Source organism: Furipterus horrens, unplaced genomic scaffold (genome assembly GCF_987537825.1).
Source record: "Furipterus horrens unplaced genomic scaffold, mFurHor1.1.pri manual_scaffold_3, whole genome shotgun sequence".
Taxonomy (NCBI): domain Eukaryota; kingdom Metazoa; phylum Chordata; class Mammalia; order Chiroptera; family Furipteridae; genus Furipterus; species Furipterus horrens.
The window spans coordinates 165073979-165100917 of NW_028327173.1; the positions used below are offsets into that span (position 1 = coordinate 165073979).

At 33.9% G+C, this 26939-nt stretch overlaps 1 protein-coding gene across 4 annotated transcripts in view; it reads right to left on the reverse strand.

Moving 5' to 3' along the window:
• VPS13C (vacuolar protein sorting 13 homolog C) overlaps window positions 1-26939 on the reverse strand; it is a 182807-nt gene that overhangs the window by 64043 nt on the left and 91825 nt on the right. For all 4 annotated transcript variants that reach the window (XM_090270692.1, XM_090270691.1, XM_090270694.1 and 1 more), the window contains 15 exons: window positions 26502-26638; window positions 23687-23843; window positions 22198-22277; window positions 21458-21517; window positions 20646-20802; window positions 19033-19149; window positions 17712-17815; window positions 17145-17312; window positions 15429-15733; window positions 14409-14556; window positions 9288-9438; window positions 5830-5939; window positions 3182-3351; window positions 1594-1844; window positions 98-327 (listed from right to left, as the gene is read on the reverse strand). In XM_090270692.1, the coding sequence (XP_090126818.1) occupies window positions 98-327; window positions 1594-1844; window positions 3182-3351; window positions 5830-5939; window positions 9288-9438; window positions 14409-14556; window positions 15429-15733; window positions 17145-17312; window positions 17712-17815; window positions 19033-19149; window positions 20646-20802; window positions 21458-21517; window positions 22198-22277; window positions 23687-23843; window positions 26502-26638 (2345 nt within the window). The remainder of the gene's footprint in view (window positions 1-97; window positions 328-1593; window positions 1845-3181; window positions 3352-5829; window positions 5940-9287; window positions 9439-14408; window positions 14557-15428; window positions 15734-17144; window positions 17313-17711; window positions 17816-19032; window positions 19150-20645; window positions 20803-21457; window positions 21518-22197; window positions 22278-23686; window positions 23844-26501; window positions 26639-26939) is intronic.

A 26939-nucleotide genomic window follows, 5' to 3' on the forward strand; every position in this document is an offset into this window, starting at 1 on the left:
CTCTGAAGTCCTACAGAGTTTTCACATTCTAGGATTCTATGAATCAACCATTTCTGCCGTTCCTCAATCTAAGCTTAAAATATAAGGTAATTCTTACTGTGGTAATGTTTTTTCCTCTCTTTTCTCTGAGAAAAGGGCAAGCCAGCACTTTAAGACTGGTCACAGAAGCCTCCATCATCTGTTGCAGCGTGGATGTTGACAGAGAGAGGTCACACTGGAATGAGGCTGTCAGAGCAGGAGTATCAGCCTTCGTCAGGTTGGCAACAAATACCACTTCCGGATCTGTGATCCTGGCCTTTAACGTCATATTTGGTCTTTCAGAATCATCTGAAGCAACAAAAATAGGAACCAAGAAAGCTGCAGTCAAGTAAATCTTGTCACTTGAGTACATGCTATGTATTTTCTCTGAATTGTTTCTAATATATTGCTTTAATGGATATGGTAAAGTGACCAATACTAATAATTGGCTGATACATACAACAATAAATGATTATTAACAAATGCTAATTGAGCAGGATAATGGAAGCTGATCCCTGTCATCAGAATATCATTCTCTCTTTGACCTAGCAGGAATATTTTGTTTTGAAGTTTTTTGTGAGACTTGAGGTGTGTGCATGTATGTGCATGTAAGTGTGAATTATCAGGTCATGTCCTAGGGCCAAGGAGGGGAAAATAGGAGAGAACATCAGGAAGAAGAGGATAAGAGATCATGACAAAGTAGACAGATCATTATTATTTGTTTACATTGATTTTGCTATAAAGTATTTAGTCAGTGTCATACAATCTATAGCATAAATACATTAAACGTATAGCTTCAGCTCCACTGGAGAGGACAATCCAGCGTCATCGCAAGATGTCAATTCAACACGGGAGGAGACAGATGCCGTGTCACTCCCGAGTCGGACTGCACAGTCATTCTCGGCGGTGCAGATAGACACTTAAGAAGCTACACCATCGTCTCTCGAGACGGACGGCTGCCGACGACGAATATATAAATACAAAGATATTAGATATGATTACTGTTTTAAAAAGGTAAAATAAAATCCTGGCCTTGCCAGTAAATGGTAGTTTTCCAGTCTTGCTGAGTTATATATTAGACAATTATAACAACATAGAAAATGAGTAATCTATTTGGTAATGATGGAATAAATAATTAACACAGCAAGGAAGTAGCTTCAGTGTACACCAAAATCAGACATTTGCAAACACTCCTCTGAGTTGGAGTCTAAGGTGATGTCCACAGGCATCATGCTGACCTCCAATACGCCACATCTTGTTTTTGTCTATTCACCTGCTCTTCAATATGCTATAATTCTTCCAAATGTTTTCTTTGAATAAGAGTGGCCTCTATAAGGAGGGGGACCACAGGCACAGATTAACACACTCTCTCTATTTCTGGATGACTGAAGAAATGTTAATGCAGACTTGGGAGCAGAGCTTTCCTGGCTCCTAATCCTAAAATTTTTCTACAAAATATGTTTAAATATAAAAGAGTAATTTTACTTTCTTAAATTTTCCATTTCTCTTTAACCTGAGTTGTAATTTTTGTTAAAAGATACAAGTTGTCATCTATGAAAAATAAACTCTTCTTACCTTTCTCTACCTTGATTTTTGCTGTAGAAGTCTGTCGTGGTTGAATCTGTAATTCTTTTGCCATATTTTCTGGACTTTGAGGCATAGCTTTGATAAAGAAATCTGCCACAGTCATCAGAAATTCCACACTGGCACATACATACAGCTTGTCAAGAACAGCATCAAGATGACTTCTTCCATCTTTGCCTTGTTTGTAACTTATATCAATCATAGAACTGTTGTTATCTTGGTCGTTTTTCTTATCAATCATTCTGAAAAATATATAAATTATTTTATTCCTGCTAAAATAATTTTAAAATGAAAAATTTCATATCTATATATACATATATCTATATCTTAATAATTTTTCTTTCACAATTCAACTTCTAATTGGAACAGAAAACAGGCCACTGTTAACTAGAGTCTAATTACCTAATTAGCATTCAAGACATGGTCTCCTAATCTCTACAGCAAGAATCAGGTTATTGAGCAATTACAAAATATTTTATAATTATATTGCAATACTAAAAAAACAAATCAATGATGGCTGAAAGAAATTTCAACAATTAACTAACCTCATTAATGGGTCCCACAAAATTTAAAAGATAACTCTCTAGATTATTTTTCAAAATAAAACCTCCTTCAAGGAATTTACCATCAAGGATCAGCCTATATATTTGAGTCTGAAAGTATTCAACACAATTCAAATCAGCCAGTGTTGATCAAGTGACTGCAATGATAGTTCCCATACATCTTCACATGTGCTAGAAAGAGCAGACTACCAAAAAGATGATGACTTTTCATCACTGTTGCCTAGACAGCTGTGGACAGCTACCTCAAACATAAATGTGAAAACTAGAAAAGCTGGATGAATGATAGCATTATTTTTTCAATTATTCACCTCTTAGAAAAACAAAGGGCTCAGAAGTATTCAGGATGTATTCAACAGAGTACAAGGTTAGGTAGCAGAATAATTTAATTTTTATACCAAAAAAACAAAAATGAAGACAAAAATATTGTCATTATTTGGGAAAGAAATAAAAACATAAATTAGGATATTAAACATTTCTCACATTACAGCAGGCTGTTATGAGTTAATCTTTCAAAAACAGTTTGCCAATTTATAAATGCTAGAGGCTCCACTTCTACTAAAATCTTGAAAGAAATGTCACAGAATTGTTTATAGGCAAAATAAATAACAAAAAAATGTATATATAACTTATAAATTTATATAATTTTATGTAATTTATAAATTTATAAAATTTTACATAGTTTCAAGACTTTTGAAAAAAGATTCTGCCTATTGGAAACAATTTAGAAAAATATATATTACCAATGGACCACCCCATGTGGATTTAACCATTAAAATTCTTACAGCTCCTGGTTCTTACTTTTAAGATAGTACTACATTTTATTATTAAAGTTTTCTTTAATTCCAATTTTAAAGCAATTGAATCTGACATCAGCACTACTTCCTGATACTCTTCAAACTGCAGTATGACCAAAGACCTCTTTTGATAATCCCAAGCCTAGCAATCAAATGCCTGGTAGCAATGCCAGGTGTAATGGCAACCTTAAATAATGTATAGCAAATTCAGAGATGACAAACCTTGATGTTGCTCTCTCAATGCCTTCTCTGAGATCATCGAGGGTGCATGTCTTAAGTTTAATGCCGACATTCACTGAGCCATCCTTAAACATCTTCCCCGAGGAGGCCATAAGATGTAGTCTGAGTTCGCCAAGCCGGAAACTATCATTATGAAATGAAAGTTTGGATTCCTGTGTTACAGTTTTCAAGAAAAAAGAATAAATTATCTTTAAATATTATATCATTACTTGTAAACATATTTCTTAATTAAGATATTAAAGGCAAATCAATATCACAAATTTTAAAAGAATCAGTGTTAAACACAAAAAACAAAACAGAATAATATTCGTGTTTGTCAGTGTATGCATATATACAAATGAATACATATATCTGTGTGCTGATAATTAATATATAAAAGTTTATCAGTTCAATGCAATAAAAATAATCAGGAAATATTTTTGTCAGTCAAACATTCTAATAAGTATTTAATGAACTCTTCTGTGAAAAACAATATGACAGGAACTATGAGGTTTACAAGAATGGCAAGGCATGGTAGTTAAGTGAGCCTATACCCTTATTGAAAAAAAGAAAAGAAATATATTACAAGGAACATCACAAAGAGATGCTATAAGCTGTAAATGATCAAAAAATGACATGTAGTAATTATTTATATTTATATCCTCCAATATATTCCACAAAGGATATTAAGTGATAAGGTAAAGCATATAAATAGCAAAAGCTCAGAAAGTCAAAGAGGTCATTATGGGCTAGAAAAAATCATGAAAGTGAGTACTTAATTGAGCCTCAAAGACTGAGGGAAATTACACAGGCTAAGAGGGTATAAAAGACACTCTAGATAGGTAAAAAACATCAACAAACAATTCAAGATGCTCTGAAGGCACAAAGGTACAGGCTGCTTAGACGTGAATAGCCCAAATAAAGAATGGTAGGGAATAAAGGCTGGAGAGAAATATATGGAGGTCTAATTGAGCTCTCAAATACTAAAGATGTAAAATTTTATTTATAGGAAAAAGGACCTCAATCTTTATGTCATCAAAACATAGCTCAAAATTGTGTAGGTATGGCCAGACTTTAAAAGAACAAAACCTAACTAAAAAAAAAAAGTCTTCAGTTAAGTAAAACACATTAGTCCTCATAGCTCACTATAGACCATGGTATTCATATGAGGGTATTGGTGATATGCAATTAATCCTTGGCATGCGTTATAACTCCACACCTTCTCTCACTTAAGAGAGTACACTGCATGCAAATGGGTCAAAATGACATTATTACTGACAAACTTGGAATGAGTTTAATTTATAAAAATGTACATAATTCACAGATTTCTGATTTGTAACTATTAATAGAAATGACCTGTTACATATCTACTGATCACAATGTATTAATGTTTGTGGTACAGATAATGATGGAGACAATTCGAAGCCAGTGAATTTTTTTTTTTAATAAGGTAAAATTTACAAAGCACTGAATTTTTTTAAGTAGAATGGGAAGTTGTAAATGGCTACATACAAATCATTTAGGAAACTGATCTTGCACCAACATGGACAATGGATGAAAGGAAAAAGAGCAACAAAGAAGCCATTGCAGGACTAGAAGCAGCAGTGAGAACTGACAGAAAAAAAGAACTGTTCACTTGAAGAAAAAAACTCATAGTAATCAGTGTCTAAATGAATAATGTTCAACAAAGAAAGAAGTAAAAGAACATACTGAGATTCTAAAGCTGGGGAACCAGAGGAATGATGGTAACTTAAGTGAAATAAAGAATATATTTAACTGTTCATTTTCCAGAAAGGTAATTTTCTCACCTTTTAATCAATATTAAAGATTAGAAATTAAGGCAGTTCACTGTACAAAGAACAAGTACTAGTCGAGGCTCAACAGTAACCATGTATGAATTATGTAATTTTTAGAAAATAATATAAAATGTAAGATAACATATAAATGGACATTAACAACAGATGTGACATCCATAATCAGAAAATATATGAATATGAATCAGTGTAAATTATGGGTATTAGCATATGGAATTGGTATTGAGTACTATACAACATAATTAATTGATATAATGAAAAATATGTATTAAAAGACACTATCTACAGAATAAAAAATAGCTTTCTGAAATACCACTGATACATTATTTAGTTCAAATCATTATGGTACAAGACCTCGGTTCTTCAATTTATTAATAAGTACCTTGAATATATTATCTACTATATATGAAATTTATTCAGTAAGAACATAATTAATGCTTTTCTATCATGGATAATCACAAATTTAAAAATAATCCTCTAAGGTTCCAAAGCTACTACTAAATTATTTTTCTTAAGTAGTTATATATGCATATATATTTAGTTATATAGTAAAATTGTGCATATAATTATTTATTCATATATAAAATTCTTCTACTAGTGATAGATTTAAGTGTTTTAGTGCTAATATTATTTAGGAAAATATCCTTAGCCTAGTAATATTAAAAACAGTAACAAAGTGAAGGAAGAGAGCAAGATCAATGTACAATATATTCTGTAGTCCAAATAGAATTTCAGACATATAAGTTTTTAAATGAATAGACATATCAAAAATGCAATATTCTAAAATTCCATAAAGAGCTGAGGACTTATTTCTAAATACAGAAATTTAGTACATACCTGGTTGATATCACTGTTATAAAGAACAATGGAAAGAGATTCAAAGTGAAAGTCAAATTGGAGAGTGACATGCTGGTCCATAGAAAGCTCTGAGTCTGCTAAATCTTGTTCTGATGGTTCAAACATAAATATAAAAATTTTTAAACTTTATGTAGGTGTATAATTTGATTTATATTTTGATGGCTGGGATAATTTATTATTCTAAATATATATCATATTTCTAGAATTCTTTAAATATTACAAAACAATAAAAATGTCAATGATTTATTTCTGTATATATTTAGTACACGGCAAAATAACAGGCAGATTTCCACATTTAAAAAAAAAAGAGGGGGTCTTGCAAAGACTATCAAGACAAATTTTTTTTGTTCATTTTCACCAATAATTTTATTGATTTGGATATTTAAAAAGCCTCTCCAGAGAAAGACTACTTGTTATAGATAATTTAGTTATCAAAGCATTTCGTGTAACTGGTTACAAGATGTTCTCAACAGATTATGAAACTACAGGCATATAAAAAGAAAATACTTTGCCCTAGGAGAGACAGTCAGTAACAGATCCTCTGCTAGCATAGCGCACTTCTTACCACCTTTAATTACCGTGTCACCCAATCTACGACCTTCATAAGAACATAACATAACTCAATAGCAGAGTCAAATAGAGCTCAAATCTAACTTGGGGCAGGCAGCCTTTGGAATTTTGAGAAGAAAGAAACTTCAAGAGGTAATCGAGTCTTTTCCCTTATCTTTAGGCAGAAATTTTTTTAGACACGTAAGAATAGAAATTGCTTTCGATATCTTACAAAGACACTGAAAGATATTTCAATCATTCTTACAAAGTGATTCTATAATATAGTTTGTGGATTAATTCTATTCTTTGGTCATTCATAGGAAAATCTGTTCTTAAAGTTACTAAAACAGCAAACACTGCAGAACTTTAACCCATAAAGGCTTCTACAAGTTGAAAAACGCTGGGTTATTTTTTCTTTACTTCTCTGAAAAAAAATTTACATTCCAATATTCACTATGTTTGCAGCTTTCATCTGGACTCACAAGTTTCCCAAAATATGGGATGGCCAAAAAGTTCATTAAGTTTTTTTTTTTTTTCTTTTTCCATAAGATGGCTCTAGTAGCACTTAGTTGTCTTTAACTTCATTCAAAAAAATTTTGTTATTGTATTGTGACAGCTGTCATACCACTATGAATTAGAAACAAAACAAAACACATCAAAATTGGTGAATTTTTGTGTAACCATTTTAATACTGAATAAAACACACAAAATTATCAGCATATTATGCTTTACTACTTTAAAAAGGTAAAAACACAACTGAAATACAAAAACAGATCTGTGCAGCATATGGAGAAGGTGCTGTGACTGACTGAATATGTCAAAAGTGGTTTGTAAAGTTTCATGCTGGAGATTTCTTGCTGGATGATGCTCCACGGTCGGGTAGACCAGTTTAAGTTGACAGAAATCAAATTGAGACATTGAGAACAATCAACATTATATCACATGGGAGACAGCCGACATAGTCAAAATATCCAAATAACTCAAGTTATTGGTGAAAATGAAAAATGTCTTTTATTTACAGAAAAAACTAAATGAACTTTTTGGCCAACCCAAATATCACATTAACCAAATATCCAGAACCAGATACATGAACTGAACACATCTGAACATAATAAACCACTAATCACATAAAGCTTGCCTGCTATAATTTATTCATCTGTACATAGTTCTTGCTGGTTTGGCTCAGTGGATTGAGCGTCGGCCTGCAAGCTAAGTGTCGCTGGTTCGATCTTCCAGTCAGGGCACATCAGAGAAGGAAAACTCTGATTCCAAAAAACCTCCGCTGCCTTGCGGCATACCTCTTCAGGGGAAAGGCTAAGGGAGTAAACCCCGACAGAAAATCCGGAGCCGGAGTCCCTAAGGCGGTTTGACTTTGTAGTCAACACCGGCAACTCCTGCGGCGCACCTGAAGCCAAGCTGTATTGACTCCGTCTTTCCCTTGGACCCTTCAGCTGCGAAGAGAGGGGGGGCCTGCTGCATGGGCAACAGCAGACCCTCCATATCACCCTGCCCAGGCTCTGTAGCTTCAGCTTCACTGGAGAGGACACTCCAGCGTCATCACAAGATGTCGATTCAACACGGGAGGAGACAGATACCGTGTCACTCCCGAGTTGGACTGCACAGCCATTCTCGGCGGTGCAGATAGACACTTAAGAAGCTACACCATCGTCTCTCGAAACGGACGGCTGCCGACGACATAGTTCTTGCCTAACCAAAGCAAGAGCCTGCTATCTAGCATTTGTCTAAACGGTGGCATTAACCCAACCTTGGGAGAAGATGCTAGTTTCACCAAGCTCATATAGAACTCATAACTATCCACCTGAAACCAAAAACCTTACTTTGCATACTGCTCTAATAATTTGTCTTGCTATCTCAAAACACACTCATCTTTACTAGAGCAGAAGCAATGTTGGTATGGTATTACCAAAATGTAGTTTTACAGGTGTAATAGTTGATGATCAAAGCATTATAAAAATACAAGTCTAGGAACATTTATTGTAAGAGCAAGGGACACTTCATCTCCTTTTCACCATGGAAATATTAACCCATTCACTGTCTAATAAAACATAACAGTCACATCAATGACTTAAAATGATGAAAAAGAGTGAAATTATATTCTACATAATCATTTAATATGGCAAAAAGAAACCTTGTATTTTAGAAAAATTATCCTTTACAAATGGCTGAATTTTAAAAGGTTTGGTGCTCTTAAAAGATTCAATTTTAATAACCTGGAAAATTCCTTTATGTATCTGCCTACAGTGGTACCTCAGGACTTTAGTTAATTCATTCTGACAAGTGGCGAGCAAGCAACGATTGATAAAGCATTGTCTCTTGTGGGATGGCGTAGTGATTCCTAGAAGTTCTAGCAAGTGCCAAGTACTGAAACATTTTTTCCTTGTCAAAATGTGGCAGGTACCAGATTGAACTAGTTCTGAAGCTGACAAGTAGCGAGGTACCACTGTATATCATTCTCTAATGAAGCCAGGTAAGTAAAGCTGTTACTATACAAGAATACCTTCCTTTCTCATGGGCAGGTCATCTGAGTAAGATACCAAGATTCTTTTCTCTCTTAATTATTAGGGACCTAAGCATGCCTCAAGTTTGCCTCTTGAGTTCAGCTTTCACAAGTAAAAGGCAAACATGCATCGAGTAAGCAACAACAGGGAGCCCCTTCCCTTAGAGCAGACACTGAGTATGCCTCTTTCCCCTGGGATCTCTTCCACAATAAATAATATTGATGTAATACTGAGTCGGTTCATGCTACATTATGCAGGACAACTTAAAAAAACTAAATATAAAAAAAAAAAAAAAACAACTAAATATAAATATGGCATTAATGGTGATTTCTCTCCATAATCAAAGCAAAGACCTTCACCAATTTATACCTTTGTGGTGATCAGGTCCACCTGAAACATCTTTTTTGACTCTTACAGCCTCTTGGGAAGATTGTGTAGGGCTTGGCTGTGAAGAAGCTTCTGCAAGATTTTCCAGCAAAATTTTCATTAAAACTGTTAAATCATCTTCACTGAGAGCAACCTACAAACCAAGAAGTTGGTGTTAATATAAAGTAATAAAAATGCAGAATATCATATCTATGCCTTAACTTATGAGGTTCCTCAAATTAACTGTTCATTTAACTCAGCAATTTTTAACCTTTTTCTTCTCATGGAACACATAAACTAATTACTAAAATTCTGAGGTACACCCAAAAATATATTTTTCGCTGAGCTGACAAAAAAATAGGTATAATTTTTTTATTCATTCACACAGAACAACTATTGTTGTGTTGGCTATTTTCATTTTTTTATTTGACAACCTAAGGGAAAAGAGGTCAGTGCCATGATTAAATAGCCAGGTATTGCAAGTTTTAAGAAGTCTCACAGCACACTGGTTGGAAATCGCTAACCAAACTTAAAAAGGGCAGGGGGGAATTATTCTCCACATATTTGTGGTTTTTTCGCTTCCTTTTTGCAATTGATTTCTATTTTCAAAACACTGTAGTTGAAAAATATGCTTGGTATAATTTCAATCTTCTTAAATTTATTGAGGCTAGTTTTGTGTCCCAATATATGGTCTATCCTTGAGAATGTTCCATGTGCACTAAAAAAGAATGTAGAATCTGATGTTCTGAGATGAAAGGCTCTGTAAATGTCAATTATGTCCATTTGGTCTGATTTGTCATTTAAGACCAGTATTTCTTTACTAATTTTCTTTTTGGATGATTTATCTATAGCTGTCAATGGGGTATTAAGGCCCCCGACTATGACTGTTTTTGTCAGTTTCTCCCTTTAGTTCTGTTAGTAGTTGCTTTATTTATTTTGGTGTTCCCTGATTGAGTGCATATATATTGAGAAGTATTCTGTCTTCTAGATGCAGTGTTCCCTTTATCATTATAAAATGTCCATCTTTGTCTCTCGTTACCTTTTTTATCTTGAAATCTGTTTTGTCAAATATAAGTATGGCTACACCTGCTTTTCTGGCTGGTTTAGCTCAGTGGATTGAGCGTCGGCCTGCGAGCTAAGTGTCGCTGGTTCGATCTTCCAGTCAGGGTACATCAGAGAAGGAAAACTCTGACTCCAAAAAACCTCCGCTGCCTTGCGGCATACCTCTTCAGGGGAAAGGCTAAGGGAGTAAACCCCGACAGAAAATCCGGAGCCGGAGTCCCTAAGGCGGTTTGACGTTGTAGTCAACACCGGCAACTCCTGCGGCGCACCTGAAGCCAAGCTGTATTGACTCCGTCTTTCCCTTGGACCCTTCAGCTGCGAAGAGAGGGGGGGTCTGCTGCATGGGCAACAGCAGACCCTCCATATCACCCTGCCCAGGCTCTGTAGCTTCAGCGTCATCGCAAGATGTCGATTCAACACGGGAGGAGACAGATACGATGTCACTCCTGAGTCGGACTGCACAGCCATTCTCGGCGGTGCAGATAGACTCTTAAGAAGCTACACCATCGTCTCTCGAGACGGACGGCTGCCGACCACGACCACACCTGCTTTTCTGTGAATGCCATTGCCTTCGAGAATCGTGTTCCACTCTTTCACTTTGAGTCTATATTTGTCTTTGCAGCTTAGATGTGTCTCCTAAAGACAGCATATAACTGGGTTTTGGTTTTTGATCCAATCTGCTACTCTGTACCTTTTCATTGGCAAATTCAATCAATTTACAAGTCGCATGCAAAAGAATGAAACCAGACTACTGAGTCTTCCCATATGCAAAAATTAACTCAAAACAGATCAAAGACCTAAATATAAGACCTGAAACAATGAATTACATAGAAGAAAACACAGGTACTAAAATTAGGGAACTTGGACTTAGAGAAGGTTTTATGAATCTGACTCCAAAGACAAGTGAAGTAAAGGCAAAAATAAATTAACAGGACTATATCAAACTAAAAAGCTTCTGCATAGCAGAAGAAACCAACAACAAAACAAAAAAGCAACCAATGGAGTGGGAGAAGATATTTGCAAACAACAGCTCTTACAGGGGTTAAAATCCAAACTATATTAAGAACTCATAACGCCACATCAAACAAACAATCCAATTAAAAAATGGGCAGAGGACCTGAACAGAAAACTCTTCTCCCAAGAAGACATAAAAAAGGTCAACAGATATATGAAAAGATGCTCAACTTCTCTAGCAATTAGGGAAATGCAAATTGAAACAACCATGAGATACCACCTCACACCTGTTAAAATGCTATTATCAACAAAATAAGTATTGTAATAGCAAGAGTTGTAGAGGTTGTGTAGAAAAAAGAATCCTTGTTCACTGCTGGTAGGAATGTAAACTGGTACAGCCACTATGGAAAACAATCTGGAGGCCCCTCGAAAACTAAAAATAGAGTTACCATATGAACCAGAAACCCTCTTCTGGATACCTACTTGGAAAATTTGAAAACAGTTATCCACAAAGATATATGCACCCCTATGTTTACTGCAGCATTATGCATGATGGCCAGGACACGGAAACAATGGAAGTGCCCTTCGCCAGCTGACCAGATGAAGAAGTGGTACATGTACACAATGGAATACCACTCAGCCATAAGAAAAGATGAAATGCTGTACTGACATTTGCGACAACAGGAATGGATCTTGAGAATATTACCGTATACTAAATGAAAAGTCAGAGAGAAAAGGTTAAGAACCAGATGCTTTCATTCATGTGTGAGATATAAAACTGAAAGCAATAAATGAGCAAACAACAAACAAAAACTCCTATACACAGACAACAGTACAGTGGTTACCCGAGGGAAGGGGCACAGAAGCTCATCAAGGGTAAAGGGTCAAATACATGCTGACAGAAGATCTGACTTGGGTGATGGGCACACAGTGCAATATACAGATGATGTATCACAGAATTGTATACATGAAGCCTATATAATCTTATTAACCAATGTCATCCCAGTAAATTTAACTTTTAAAAAAGGAGTTAGGACCATAAATATAGTAGAGAAGTATTTCATCTTGTATAGTTATGAGACTTGCCTCCCATGTATAAACACACTCTGTCTCCACCCATATCCAAGCCACTGCCTCTGGCACTCGCACTCCATCACCCTTTGCCTTACCTGTTATTCTCTGTTTCATCCTGTTCCTGGACTTGTGCCTCTCTCCCCTCTCCTTACCACCTCATCTCCATTCTGCCTCTCTCTCTTCTCACCCAGTGCCAGCTCCTTCCTGCATATTATTATTTACTCTCCTCCGAACTCAATATTGAAAGAGTACTGCTCAGTTTTTGGACTCCACCAAGAAAAAGATGCTCTTCTATAATGTGCAGCTCTTATTCTCAGTACATATGCATCTGGGCATACATAAAACATTTGTTTAACTTATCAAGAACAATGCCTCTCAGAAGAGTAACAAATGCATCTACAAAGTATTTTTAAAAGCCAAAACACAAACCAGGAAATTAGTATCTCGTTCATCTTCTAACTTTATAAAAGGGATATGTGACAGAAAGGAAATAAAGAAAGCAAGAGCTTCTGAGACAGGCAGATCTCTATCAACTCTACCACTTTCAAGCTGTGTTGATGGCCAAATTCCTTAGCTTCCTTAATTCAAGTTTCTTAATGTTTAAAATACCAATGATATCCTCTTCCTCATAGATGGCCGCAGAACATAAAGCAGAACAAACAGAGCAGCCACTAGTTGTTAAGATCCATTAAACCTTTTAACCCTTCTAGGTTTTGTACATTTTCCTCACACACAGAGTGATCCAAATGGCCTGTTTCAAGTGCTTAAATGCAAATTCACACAAGCATGCATGCATTCACAGCACTTTCTTCTCTGAACACCGCAGTACCCTTTGTCCCCCAAGTTAGGACTTACCTCCTCAAATAAAGACACTATCCTGAACTATAGAATTATTCTTCCCATGAATGCTTTCTTACATTTACCACTATAAACAATATAGAGTACTACCATTGGCTTGCTTGTTGTAAAATCTGAAATGTTATAGAAAGGCACTATCATTTTGCAACTCAATTTTTGTGATTATTATGTTTAAGATACACCCATTTTGCTTTGTACAGTTCTAGCTCCTTCACTTTATCTACTTTATAATGTCCATTGTATGAATATACCATAATTTGATCCACATTCTCCTGATAAGACGTTTAGGTTTTACTTTTGCTGTCAATCTTTGAAAGAAAGGGAAATGGGACAAATATTAGTCCTGAGATCTAATATCTTAACAGTAAGGGAGAAATTAAGAGTCGTCCCATACTCTGGAACAGAGAATTTTCTATGAATACCCTAAACAGTCACTGCTCCTCATATAATGTATCTAGTTACACTACACACAGGGACATTCCTACAATAAACTTCAATTTTAAGTTCTTCCCTAGTAGAACTCAGCTCCTTTGACCTTTTCTATTTTATCTTAGAAGTAATCACAGATATCAAAAATCACTAAATTTTTGTTTTTCACATGTTCTGTTTGCTTAGTCACTCTCTTCAGTTTGGCCTCAACAATTTCACACACAAGGACACAAGAATGTCCGGATTCCTACACTTCCACGATCATCTTCAATCAGTATCACCCCTTCCTATGAGTCTATACATAATCTACTAACTACATTTTCAAAAATATTGCTGTATTTACATGCTTTTCCAATAAACACATTCACTTATTTAAAATGTCCACTTTTCTAATTAAAAAAGTGCTTTTATAAATTAAAAATACTACTAAGGTTCTGTGAATGTAGTATTTAAATTTCACTTTATCCTTATAATTTAACTGCCTTAAAACTTTATTAGAATTTTCCAAAATTACTAATAATATTTTCAGTAGATATTAATACGTTTTATCTCAGACCTCTTGCTGGCTTTACCAAATATTTGACAAAAATGAAATAAAGAAAAGTGTAGGAAATTAGGATGACTTCGTTTGCAGTTGAAGTATTTCCTTTTAATTTATGATCACTTCTGATAAACATTAGAACTGTGCTGACCAATGATAAAAAAGACTATCTAGCAATTGTCATATCTTCTTATACATATACTTACCTGCATAGGTTTTAGCTTTCCTTTTATCTCCATCCCTGGAATTTGTAAATACCATGTTGCTGCTAAATTTCGCTGTATAGACAAAAGCATGTTGACGGGTTTTAAAATTTCAATGTCATATTGTGGCAAGCCAGCCTGCAAGATAGTTCTGAAAGATAAGCAAGAATTTATTTTATATTTTTGAAACTTATATTTTAAAATGAAGAATATCATATTATTTAAGTTTCTACATAGAATTTTCCTAAACACTAAAAGCTATCAGAATAAATCAGGTTTACATGCAGAGCTAACTAAAATGGAGCCTATCATTGCACTATTAACTATCTTTCACAAGGACTATTTAATAATAGCAAATAGTGCAATGTTAAAAATAAACGTTACATCTTTCTAAAAATGGAGGACGAAGAAAGTGGTAGCCTCTATAGTGTTTAGTTTTATGTTATTGGTACTTCTCTAAACTTAAAGGGAAAAATTCACCAAACCCAGAAGTTAAGCAAACGTATGGTAACAGTCTTTTCTAGCTTGCCTGATCACAACCATGTGCACCCAGATAAGAACTCTTGTCATTTAACAGAGCCAACACGTCCCCATTTGTACTCAATAATCTTTTATATACCTCACTGAGAATTCCCAAATGTGACAAGGTTTAGAAGTAAGAAAATAAATCTTAAATTTTATTATATCTTAGGAAGTTTTCTCCCATCTACAGAAAAGTTATGTGTAAAGAAAAAATACAAATAAAAATAAATCTAAATTAAGTATTATTGAATAAACTGTTATTTTGTAATAGGAAATTTTTATAGAATGGAAAAAACCACATTATAAATTGAACGAGGCAAAATGCAGCTACTATCAAGTACACTGCCACTAACCACTGACAAAACACCAGGAGTCAAGGTTTCATATTTAGAAAAAATAAAGAATGACAACCACAAATCACCAGAGAATTTTACCCCTGGAAAAAGTCTACGAAAGTCCTATTTACACTAAGTAACACACAACTGGATTATATATTTATACCTGGAGAGTTTCAACTGAGTGAGTTGGATGCTCATTTTGTCAATGACTGGGGGAAGAGGATAACGTTCCATAGGAACTAAGCTAAATTTGTTTTCAACTTTGATTAAACCCAGATCTGCTATAACAGCATTAGGTGATACTGAAGACTGAGGAATGATAATAACTGGTGCTTTCAAATTGATATCCATCAAAAGGCGGAAACTCTTCTGAGCCAAGTCTTTCATGCTGGAAGCAGCTCTTTCTGCAGCCTGTACTGTGGCTGCGCTCAAAGCTTCTTTGGCAGATTGGAAATTGTTGAGGAAGTTCTGTTGGAAGAGACTTACATTTAGATTTCACCCAAAAAAGGATTTATTTTAAAAAGGACAAACTTTAAAAAATATTTACTTCAAAAAGAAAAATTAAATAAAAAGTAATATAAAAGAGATGTAATTTATGATTGTGTTTATAGAGAGTAAAATCTAGAAATATACACTGAGATATTAACAATAATTACTACTACAGAAAAAGAGTCCTCTAACTTTCATATTATATATTACAGAGTTATTCAGTTCTTATGACAAATTTTGGTAACAATATTTTAAAGTCTCCCTTTTTACTCATGAATGTTGCTCATTTTAAATTCAAATTGAAATAGATGAAAGAGAGCACTCTACTTTTCGCAAATTAAGTTCAAATATATACCTCTAAGTCACAGGAATAAAGTTATTCTTAGAAACAGTTTTGCCAGCTTATTTCTGAAGATTTTTAAAAATATAACCAGGCAAAAGATACTTAAATGTCTACAATCTTGCTATCATTAATAAGAGCCAAAACTTTACTTTAGAGTAAGATGCATTTCATCTCAATTTCAAATAAAAGCAAAAGATGTTTCCCAATAAAAAAAAAAGCATTCTTAGAAGTAACATTCCTGATGCTCAGCCACTAATAATACAAAGCAACGTAAACTCCCCTCACTCCAAATAAATTACTTTCCCTAAAAATAAAACATGATGGTTGCCCTGGCTGGTGTGGCTCAGTGGATTGAGCACTGACCTGTGAACCAAACGATTGCCAGTTTGATTCCCAGTCAGGGCACATGCCTGGGTTGTGGGCCAGGTCCCCAGTTGGGGGTGCATAAGAGGCAACCACACATTGATGTTTCTCTCTCTTCCTTTCTCCGTCCCTTCCCCTCTCTCTAAAAATAAACAAATAAAATTAAAAACAAATAAACTAATGGTGGTTTAGGTAGAAATCTATTTTAGCCCTGCTAACAGGCATAGGCATATTTAGCCCAGCATACTAACATGGAAATAAATACTTAAAATAAAAAAAAAAATTGTGGCTTTACTGATCACAAATATAACCAAAAGCAATAAGTTCCAATATTAGTGCTTCAAATGCCTGATGAGTTTCTTTAAAATTCTTTTAGTTCAATATCTTTAAGGGTATTTCATAAAACAAGTACACTAAAAAGCCCTCAATGTTTTAAAAAGTACTTTAAAATATATAACTATGAAAATATTAAAGCATAATAGTTTACATGTTCAAAACAATGATAACAAAAATTCATTTGGTTATCCATCATGTAAAGGAATTCCTCAACTATAATATTCTGTTCAGCATTTGGATGTTTACACACAATCCTATTAGTAAAAATTTTGACTATCTAGGTTCAGATATATAGGTAAAGATATTTGGGGCCTCAATGAGGAATAAATTATTAAAAAATAAACTTACCAAAAGAGACATGAAGAATTTGTGAACATAAACAATTTGAATACAACCCACTTTGAGACTAAGTTTGCCATCTACTTTAGACATATCGGCATAGGATTTTCCTTCTGTGGCATCTGGATAAAGAGTCATTTGGAACCTAAAGACTTCATCTCCCAAAATAGAGACAGCCTAAAAGTATTATATTAACTGGTTATTACATCAAAATAGAAGTATCACTGTATTATAAATGTTTCCTTATTACACAATCTGTGATATATGAAAAAGCACCATTTAAAATCAACTTTCAACTAATTATTTAAAAAATTATACTTGACAACTTTTTCCTATATCTATAAAAATTATTTTATCAATGGAGAGATCAAGCACTAAATTGGTCAAAAATAACTTTTACAAATTACCTAGTCTACATACAATGTGAAAGCAGATGATGACCGTATTCATGTCCAATCCCTAACTAAGTACCTGACACATGACAGACAATAAGTATATACTGAACAAATAGATAAAGGCATCTCAAACCCAAAGGGAAAACATAAATTTCAACATAGAAACCTTGTTTCTAAGTACCTTTTTGTGAATGGATAGCAAATCAACATTTGTAACTACGATATCCTGAAGTCTGGCGAACACATCGGTCTCCTTTGGCTTCATGGAAATAGAGGCATCCATTCCTGTGGGAAACATTTACAAACTTTTCACCCAATCCAAGTGAACCAATTCCATGGTATTTAAGTTTAAAAATACACTACCAAGATACAGAATGAATAAAAATTAATCACTATCAGACATATTAGAAGTACCAACTTCTATGTATGAGATACCTAAGAAGATTATAATATCTTTAAGTGCTAGGGTATCTCATAAATAAAAGTTGTGAAAATTTTTTTTCTAATTTCAAGGAAAATTAATTACAGGTCACCAAACACAAATATCCTATTCTTTGGCAAGATCGAAAGTGGTCATTTAGGAAGAAACGTAATGTTCATTAAACGGCCATTTCATAAACATTACATTATAAAAACTATTGCTCTAATAATAAATGTCATATAATTTGATGAATAAGTCCTATTCTTTCCATAATAAACTGTATCTAAAATGCAATCTTCTAAGATTTCTCTCCAAAAATAATTTTTTGTCATTTTTTGCTCCTCAGTGCAAGACCCAGTAATAAGCCCAAACCATTGCCATACCAACTATAAAACAGATAATGTAGTTATTTGTTTAATGAAGCCAATTTTTAAACTTTTTTTAACTGCTTAGTATGTACCAGACACTTTTCTAAATATATGTAAATGTGTAAACTTAATCCTCACAAGCACCCCATAAATAATTATCATAGCTATTTCCATTTTACACAAAAGAGAACTCAGGCATAAGAAAGTTAATAATTAATTTGCTCAAGGCCAGCCAGTGTTAGGGCCAAAACTGGATCTTGGCAAGCTGGCTCAGAACCATTAAAAAATAAGATATCAAGCTGAGAGTGGGTAAAAGTTACAAATTTTTTTAAAAAACTTCTTTCCTTGATTCTATATAAGCACAAAATATGACAATAAGGATAATGACACTTTCTTTACCCAGTGAGGTATTATCATGATACATACTCCATAGTTTAAAGTTATCTTATTCTGAAAATGCACACAAAGCATTAGAGGTTAAGCCTTAGACTTATTCTGAAAATTTTTAAATACACAGGACTGTCTCAGATCAGCCATGAATCATAACAAATTTACTTCTAACATTTCAAAGTACAACTCCGGAAAGTTTGCAAGAGTTACAACATAAATAAACCAAAAGATGACTTATGAGAAATCTACCATGGACAAGCTCATTCTTCCTGGAGGTCTGTGTAGGGAAACAGAAATACATACACCAAGAAATTACTGCTTACCATGTATTCTAATATCTGCAAGGTTACACCTCTGATCACAGACCAAGATATTAAATGAATTTAATTCAGCCATGACCTTTAAATCAAACACGTCATCTTGAGAAGTACTGCCGGACACTGGAAAGTAACAGAAACCTTATGATTAGCAAAGTACAAAGATGATATAGGAAGCAAAATAATCTCAAATTCACTAAAATAAAAGTATATCAGGAACTATGAAGAACCAAAAAGGCCTCCATTAAGACTACATATAATTAACATGGATTTTGAATCAATTTTCAAATATCCATCAGACAAAAACTAGCATGTTCCCCTCCAAATTAAGAATAAAGGTAGCCTTTAATAGCACATTAAAGGTACAATTTGCTAGATAAAAACTTTAGTATAATTTTTCTTCTAGGAAGAAAACCCTCTATGTGAAAATTTGAGAATGCTACTGAAGCTGAATTTTGATTTTGAATTCTTTTTCATATCATATGTTAAAGAAGAATATTTCGTGAAAAACAGTAGTAAACACTTAATAAAATACATTTAATTAACTATGACACATACATGTTACTAACTATAGAATCAATTTATCTAGAATGTATCCTATTTCCCCATGAAAAATTCTAAAATAAATTCTATAAAAAATGAGCATAAAGGGCTAAAGTTTAAAAAAAATACAAAAAAATATTTTATAACATTTGTGTGTTTGTATGCATATAGGAATCACAGTCAAATGGATTCCCTTAACCCACTGTAGTCCAGGTCTTGACTGATAAATTCAGGATATATTTTCCTAGATCCCTGTCTTACTTGAGGGAAATAGACCTTTTCCTAAAAAATGGAAAAGTATGGGGACACCAGTCCTTAACCACTGGGATGATAATGGCATTTTTCCCTTAAGAGTTAAAGTAGCATAATCAAACCTTAAAAATCAACTACACAGCATAATGGAAGACTATTTCTTTGGATTAATTTTTTGTGTGTCCTGCAAAAGCACCTAAAAATGTTGAGCACCTGACAGGTTTACTTGACTGACGAAAATGGGCATTTGTTACTATGCATTATTGTATTCATATTTTAATTTCTTCCTTTCTCACTTTCATTGGTGTGAAGGCTGCAGAGATATCAGTGCAAATATATAAACAAATTTATAATATTTTATGTAAAAGACAGTGAAATAAAATATACATACATGATTAATATTAAACATTTACTTAAAATCCCTCCCTAGCCCTGAGCAGTGTGGCTCAACTGGTTGCGCATCACCCCACTAAGCGAAAGGTTGTTGGTTCTGTTCCTAAATCTGGGTTGCGGGCCCAGTCCTTGGCTGGGGCACATGAGGCGAATGATCAATGTTTCCCTACTCTCCCTCTCTTTCTCCCTCCCTTCTCCTCTCTCCAAAAATATATAAATAAAATCTTTAAAAAAATAAGTTAAATCCCTACCTAAATTACCCCATAATACCAAAGGGATAAAATTTGCCTTCTTTTGAACTAACTTAATTTGTGTCAGAGCTGCTGTAAAATTAAGGTGCTAAATATTTACCTTAGCTTGACGGTACACGTTATTATATGATTATTAAAATTCAGACAGAAAGTATGAGACCATGACTCAAAAGTTAATACCAGCTTTGACAATGATACTTCTGGACTCTCCCACAAGTGGTTTCAGCTGAGGTTCCTTCTCCGAAGGTTCAGAGGATGGAATGGCAGATGATAAAAAACCCATGAGGGACAATAAAGCTTCCAAATGAAGTACTAAGTCTAAGGATGAAAATGAAACCTAAGATAAACAGTTAGAAAGGAAGAATTTCAGATATGGTAACATTTTTATGTTATGCTTCAACATACACAAGTAGCACAGAATTATTCAATTAAGGGCCTTTAAATAAAAAAATAAAAAAAGAACTCACTATTACAACGTCAAACCTTACCATTAATTCTAACCTCAACAGAACTTAATGGGTTCTAAGTAAAGATACAGGAAATATTATCAGGCCTTCCTTAGGTCAGTCACAGTACATATGGTTTCCAAGACAAACTATCAATACTAAATGGACTGTGGATGTCTACACTGAGCCATGCTGTAAGCTTTGTCCTTAAATTTATTCTAATCCTAAAATCAATATATAATTCAAATGTTTCACACTTCTATCAAAACTATGGCAAATAACCATAGTGAACAAAATTCCCTTAAAAAGTGTATTCTTTGGGTACTCAACAACTAAGCATTAATTCATATCTGGGAAACAATCTTGTAGAAAATCAAATCAACTCTTTTAGGAATTTTATTTCAGCTATATGCATTTCTCTTATCTACAAGATTATAGAGCTATTATTATTGCCACCCTTATTTTTAGAATTTATAATCTCACAACTAAAGATAGCTATAAAGCTAGATTTACTCATTAATATATAGTAAATTAGAAAAGATTTACCTTCAGTTTCTGTTTGGTATTGTCATGAATGGTTTTAAATTCCGGTCCATCACTGTCTGCCTACAAATAGAGGAGGATTAAACCGCTGGATTGCAAACATTAAAAATTATATATATTCTTTACTTTTCAATATTATAAACATATTTCTTAAAGGCAAAGAATAACATGCCAAAAATTTGCACACATAAGCATATCCCACAATCTACGGAAGTAAAAATTCAAATGCTACAGGTAAGGGAAAATGCTAGTATATCCAGATTACAAGAAACTTTGTTCTGGCCCTGGCTGCTGTGGCTCAGTGGATTGAGCATCGGCCTGTGAGCCAAGTGTCACTGGTTCGATTCCCAGTCAGGGCACATGACTAGGTTGCACGTGAGGTCCCCAGTTGAGGGCGCGTGAGAGGCAACCACACAGTGATGTTTCTCTCCCTCTCTTTCTCCTTTCTCCTCTCTCTAAAAATAAAATAAATAAACAAACAAATAAATAAATTATAAAAAGAAAAAAAAAAGAAACTTTGTTCTGAATGACAATGAAACTTTACATGCCCTCACTTATTCAAAAACAAAAGGTTAACTCAGATGGGTTATTGAGATTATTCAGGATTGTCAAATGCTTACATAATTCACTATCTTCAACCCAGTTTCAGAATAAAAAATTTTAAGGGAGGAAACTGAAATATTAAATACGGAAGAATTGTCTAACATCATATATTAAAAAATCCTAGAAATGAAACTAGGTACCTTTGTAAATAACATTTTCAGAAGGGGTTCATCAGTTATATTAGAAGAGTTAATAATGTAAAGAGGTTCTCCTTTAGAGTCTAAAAGAGAAAAAGAGAGGGTAAATTCATTAAGCCTTTTTTCCTTTTTATGGAATGTATTGAGGTGACACTGGTTAACAAATTTATAGAGGTTTCAGGTGCATAATGGCACAACACATTGTGTGTTCACCACCCCAAGTCAAGTCTCTGTGCATCATCATTTATCACCCCCAGACCCTCCTCTACCTCCCCCCTAGCAATCACCACACTGTTGGCTTGTCCGTGAGTTTTTTCTTTTATTTTCTTTTTTGGTCAGTCCCTCCACCCCTCTACTGGCACCCCCTATCAAGTCTTTTAAACATTTCAAACATATGTTAAAATAGACCAGCCAGTTACAGAAATGTACAGTAACCAAAACTCATAGAGCTGTACACTAAAAGGCTGAATTTTACTGTACATAAATCATACATCAATAAAACTGGCTTCAAAAAAAAAGAAATTCCATAAAAACAAAAAACCAGCACCAGCCAATTAAAGTGTCATAACATTTGGTACTACTGGTATTATATATTTGAAGAAATCAGAATATATTAAAGAACAAAGCTATAATATATATTAAATGAAGGATTATTCTCAATATAAATTTGCTTTACTTCAAGTTATCCCATATAGTTCATATAAACTTTAAACACCCAGAGCAACTTTAAAAGTTGTCTTGATCCAATTTAGGAAGTGAATTTGAAAGGTTGAGGATATGCACTAAAGAATAATTTAGTACTTAATTTGGTGTAAGGAGTGAGACTACACGGTGATATTAAGTTCTATATATTTCTGTATTCTTCTATTTTTACACATATACAGGGGTGGGCAAAAGTAGGTTTACAGTTGTGGGTACTCAAAAACAGTTATTTAATAAAGTCATTGTAATAATCATAACTTGCATGTCTTTTTCCATATGAAAAACAGGTACACCTACTTTTGCTTACCCCTGTATGATGTCATTAAAAACAAATTTAAAATACTGATATGATTTAAAAATAAATAAAAAATAAACAGAAAGTTATTTCCTAGGAAATTAACTCACCTTTTCATAAAGGTACCCTGGGCTCTACATCTGGTATTGTACTCAGTTTCTGATGTCCTAATATATCAGTTCTCATAGCATAATTATAATGAAATGTTGCCTTCTACAAGTGTTTCGTATAGACATTGAAGACAAATGTTTCATTTTTCTTTTAGATACACAGTATTCTACTTCATGCTAAATTCAGACATATACTTAGATATAATCTTACGATAAATAACTATATAGAAAATAAATGTTTAAGTATCAATTACCTTTATTAATGTAATAAATTTAAACTAAATGTTTATGTTGACACTAATAAATATGCTAATGTTGATAAAAAGGTTGGGACCATCTGCCTATCACATGGATAATTTACACAGACTATGTACTTCACACTTACCGGTAAACTCAAAGCATCGCATACTAATTTTTTTTAGATAAGCTTTAGCTGTTAGGTCATAGGTTTTAACTCTAGCTTCCACTCCAAGCTGGAGGATATTTAGTTCATGTAAAGGCCTTCCTTTCTTTTCTGCTTTTTTCATCAAAGTAATCACAACCTAGAAAAAAGTATTAATATTACCACAAACTATTTTGTTAATATACAACAATTTAATAACCATCCACAGTGATATAAGCCAAAATATCACATAATGTAAAGATATTTACTTCTACTTGTGCCTAGAAATTGCCTAGTGCTATTTACTTTGGAAGGCACATTTCCTTGTTTAGACTTTTAAAGCACTGCCACTATATTCTACTGGTTTTCAAGGTTAACATTTAAAAAAAGAAAAAAGAAAAAAAAGGTATGTCTCCCTAATTCCCAGAAGAAGTCCTAGTCTGACAGATGGCCTTTCATCTGAAAGTGTGTGAGATAAACTGTCAATTTCTATACTACCCATGAGGCAAGGTTTTTCAATTGGCACCACTGACATTCTAGGCTGGATAATTTGTTTTGGTGGGGGGCAGTCCTGTGTGCTGTAGAATGTTTAGTGGCATTGCTGGTCACTACCCACTGGTTGCAGTAGCTCTCCATCTCCCCAGGTAGTGACAACCAGAAACGTCTTCAGACAATGCCAACTCTCAGCATGCTAGAGAGTGCAAATTGCTTCCCCCTAACCCAATCACTGTTCTAAAGAAAGGAAATTATAATAACATGTATTACAGATTATATTTAAAACTTACAGATTTTTCTATGTATATATGTTAATGAAGCCCATTTGGAAATAGAATGATTCATCTATCAATATTTCAACTATCAAAGCTTAAAAATCTTTAAATATAAACCAGAAAAACAGCAAAGGTTTAACATGAAGTTAGTTTTAAAACATATATCTCAGATCAAAAAAGTAGAACTCATTTTTTTCAAAGTTTATTATTTTGAACTCAGATGCAGAACAAAACCTCTATACAATTAAATTAACGATGAAGGGATTTTGGAGGAAGTTCTTGCAAGTCCCTGTATCCACTATGCTTTCTCACATATTCACATCTTTATGCTGTTTTTCTTTCTTTCTACCCTGTCTTAACCCCTTCCTGATCCCCATTTCTCAGATTATAACCTACTCTTATTTAAAAATTCAGCTCAAGTGGCACTCCCTCTAGGTAACATTCCCTCACGCTCCCAGATTGCTGAGACACCCTCTCCCCACCATCATTGACAAAGCTCAACTAGGCACATCTTTAATGGGAGAACTAACAAAACTTTTAAATGTTGTTTTCTTGTTTATATTCAGAATCTGTGCCTTTTATCTCTATATCCTTAGCACTAAGGACATGAAATGAATATTTCTTAAATGTGTGAATACAGAAGAGAAAAATATATTTCATTTTCCCTCAAGAATCTGCAAAATAAAAGACAACCCACAGAATGGGAGAACACATTTGCCAAAACATCTGACAAGGGGTTAGTTAATATCCAAAATTTATTAAGAACTTACAAAACTCAACACCTAAAATCAATCCAATTAAAAAATGGGCAAAGGACCTGAACAGACACTTCTACAAAGAAGACATACAAATAACCAACAGACATATGAAAAGATGCCCAACATTATTAATCATCAGAGAAATGCAAAATGAGACCACAGTAAGATATGACGTCACATCTGTCAGAATGGCCATCATTAACAAGTCAACAAACAACAACAAGTGCTGGTGAGGATGTGGAGAAAGGGGAAACCTTTTTGCACTGTTGGTGGGAATGAAGACTGGTGCAGCCACTGTGGAAAGCAGTATGGAGATACCTCAAAAAATTTAAAACGGATATGCCTTTTGGCCCAGTGATCCCACTTCTGGGAATTTATCCGAAGAACCCCCAAACACTAATTCAAAAGAATGTAAGCATCCCTATGTTCATTGCAGCATTATTTATAATCACTAAGATATGGAAGCAGCCCAAGTGTCCATCAGTAGATGCGTGGATAAAACAACTATGGGACATTCACACAACAGAACACTACTTGGCCATAAGAAAGAAGAAACTTTTACTCTTTGTAACAGTATGAATGGACCTGGATAACATTATGCTAAGTGAAATAAGTCAGACAAATACCATATGATTTCACTTATATGTGGATCTTAATGAACAAACTGAACTAAGAAGCAAAATAGACAGACTCGTAGCAAGATGACAGCTATTGGAGAGGTGAAGCTAGGGAGTAAAAAGACCAAGCAAAAAGGAAAAAGGAATCATGCACATGGACCACAGTGTGGTGGTTGCGGGGGTGGGGCAGGAATAAAGGGACTAAATGGTAATGGAAAAAATACAATAAAAAAAAATATGGTAAAAAGTAAAAACAAAAAAATCTGCAGATGAAAAGCAGAAGTGGTAATAAACCATTTTTAAAATGTAGGCATAGGGTGTTTTATGCTAATAAGGATTTCTAAAATTTGCATTAAGATTTTTCTGTCACCTTTTCCCTTTCCTGCCTTTCCTATATGAAATCCAAAATAAGTCACATTCCAACTCTCCTAAAGTCATTTTAAAAGCATATTACAGGGTGTCTACCGTTTTCTCTATGAAATATTATATTCCTCAAATATAGCACATCTTTAACAAACTCAAATTTTAAAACATTACTGCTACATAAAAATTACAAATAGGCTATATAAGATTTTTTCATTCATATCAATAATCTACAAGTTTATTTTAATAGAGGTACTTCTAACTATCCATTATTTATTCACCTTTATAAAAACAGATGCAAATTACATACCTCTTTAATTTCAAAATTCAGCAGTATATTAATGATGTCTACAGATCTAATTTCTTCTACTCCAGGTGTTAAAGTACCTTGTGAAATACGTACATCTTGTTGTAATGTAGAGATTTCAAGTGGCTCTTTATTTTCACCTGGAGGCATTTAAAAGAAATTAATTCACTTTTATTCACACATTTCTTCCACAAATACTCACTAAGGACTTATACAAGTACTCTCGACCTGGTGCAGGCACTGAAAATCCACAAATTATTTAGTAATACACAGCTCTGACCCTTAGAAAGTTCATGCCTTAGTAGAAGAAACATATACTTTAACATACAAACAAAAAAAATAAGCAGGCTACACCTAGTCACATTAAGTCGACAAATGTTAATATAAAAATGCACAGAAAGCAAAGAACTAGGCAAGACATTGTTATGGGAGGTCATGAAA